This window comes from Myotis brandtii, unplaced genomic scaffold (genome assembly GCF_000412655.1).
Source record: "Myotis brandtii unplaced genomic scaffold, ASM41265v1 scaffold741, whole genome shotgun sequence".
NCBI lineage: Eukaryota > Metazoa > Chordata > Mammalia > Chiroptera > Vespertilionidae > Myotis > Myotis brandtii.
Window position 1 is genome coordinate 57,938 of NW_005370950.1, and position 2,108 is coordinate 60,045.

The 2,108-nt window shown below is 42.0% G+C and overlaps 1 protein-coding gene across 1 annotated transcript in view; it reads left to right on the forward strand.

The window, feature by feature from the left end:
- Positions 1-227: 227 nt before the first annotated feature.
- The window catches only part of DGAT2L6 (diacylglycerol O-acyltransferase 2-like 6), a 35,582-nt gene continuing 33,701 nt past the window's right edge, over positions 228-2,108 (forward strand). Inside the window, exon 1 of the mRNA XM_005882845.2 lies at positions 228-378. Coding sequence (XP_005882907.1) covers positions 294-378 — 85 coding nt within the window. The 5' untranslated portion in view covers positions 228-293. The remainder of the gene's footprint in view (positions 379-2,108) is intronic.

Here is a 2,108-nt window from a genome sequence, read left to right on the forward strand (position 1 = left end):
AGAACCACCCCAAGGCCATTTCTGCCTCATTGCAACTGAGCACCCATGGAGAAAGGATATATGTATATTAGGGAGATTAGTTCGTAGGATCTGAAATCTGATGTGTGTAGGAAGTTGGGGCGGGGCAGAGAAACAGAGAAGACTGGAGGAAAGTTTAGGTCAACCCTAAAATCTCCAGCAGCTAAAGGGACTCTCTGATAACAGATTAAAGCAAAGCACCTGTAAGCACCTCAGCTTTAGAGGTGCTGGCCTTCCGTTTGGGCTTCTTGCCACAAGAGAACAGCACCACGGTCATGGCCTTCCTCTCCCGACAGAATCTTCAGGAGATCCTCCAAACCCTCTCAGTTCTGCAGTGGCTCCCAGTCTACATATTTTTAGGTGAGTGAACCCCCAAGAGCTAGAGAACACATGGAAACAGGCTAAGAAAGAGGCCAGGAATCCACAAATGAAGAGGGCTCCAAAGAGATCATTTGGTTGGTGCCCTCCCTCTGGGAAGGACTGTGCCTCCTCACTCAAGATATGGCTACTGTTGAGTTCACTGGATTTCTCTCCTCCCAACTGAGGGGTGTGAAGGCCAGGAATGAGGCTGTAGTTGTTCTAGTTTAAAGATCACCCCAGCCTTCTCAAGACTGCCCCCTCTAGTTCAGAGTCAGATTCACAGACTGGGGCAAAGGTGGTGGTGGCTTGCAGCATTGGTGTTACTAGGTAGGTGTAAGATGATTTCCCAATATAAGGTAATGGTGAGAGAATTCTGAAAAATCTCAGGGTTTCCTGAGTAACTCGTTATACAGAATTTTGAGAAAAAGCCAATTGTTCAGTGGACTCTCAGTCAGAAACCAGGACTTTGTGGGCAGCCAATTAAGGGGCAAGCTTGGAAACTGGACAGGGAGAAATGTCATCCTGAAGGATGAGACAAGAAGGAGGCAGCCTATTCCAATCCATGCACAGCTGGCTGTATGACCCCTTAGAGCAGAGGTTCTTAACCAGGACCTCGAATTGGGGGTTGGGCCACTTTGAATTTGGATGGAAAAAAATTGCCTCTTTATTTTCACTAATTTCAAATAGAATTGATGAGTGTAAGCAACAAACCACAGAAGTGTTAGCAGTACCTGTGAATGTGTTAGTAACAGACATCGCAGAGATGTGCAAATCATATGCCAGTTGCTGCAGACATTTCATTTATGCTCATGACTGTTTCAAAATTCTTATAGATATTTGAACTACCGTTAGGTATGGTTATTTAATGCATAAATCAAGAAGCCCATGTTACTATGTCACTTTTTTGTAATGTTTTGATAACTATGCTTTAATATGTTGAGTTTCCTTCATAAATCTGTATTTTATTTTGTACATTAAAAATATTATTCAGAGAAGGGTACATAAGCTTCACTGGACTGCCAAAGGGTCCCATCACCACCCAAAGATGAAAACTTATTGAGCCTTATTGAAGTTAAATCAAGTCCATCAATGACTTGACTCTGGTAATAAGAGAAGGAAGCACTTTTTCTGTAAATGTATTTGTTTCTAGTGTTTCATATTTTCTTCTTGTTTTCCTTTGTATTCATCTTAACATCCTCAAAAAGACCCCTTTGATAAGTTCCAGCCCTTAGCTAGGAAAGTGAGGGGTACAGGAATGTCCTAAGAGACTTCGCATTGTGATGGCAGCCACCATTTCAAGTCTGGATCCCAGAAAGATGGGACAAAGAGAGCAGGAAGAGAAGGTCAAAAGAGAAAGAGCTGTGTGAGCTGGCCCTTTTAGGTGTGAGGTCTGTCCCACCACAGAAAGCTTTTTATGGTATTTGACACAAGGGCCCAGATTGTTCTGGCTCATCTGGGGAGCCGTCCTCAAGAAAATGTTCTCACTTTTCTCTCAGAAAATGGTTTATTCTTTTTTAAAAAAAAATTTTTATTGATTAAGTTATTACAGAGGTCTGTCCCACAGAAAGCTTTTTATGGTATTTGACACAAGGGCCCAGATTGTTCTGGCTCATCTGGGGAGCCGTCCTCAAGAAAATGATGTTCTCTTTCTCTCAGAAAATGGTTTATTCTTTTTTAAAAAAAAATTTTTATTGATTAAGTTATTACATATGTGTCCTTATCCCCACATT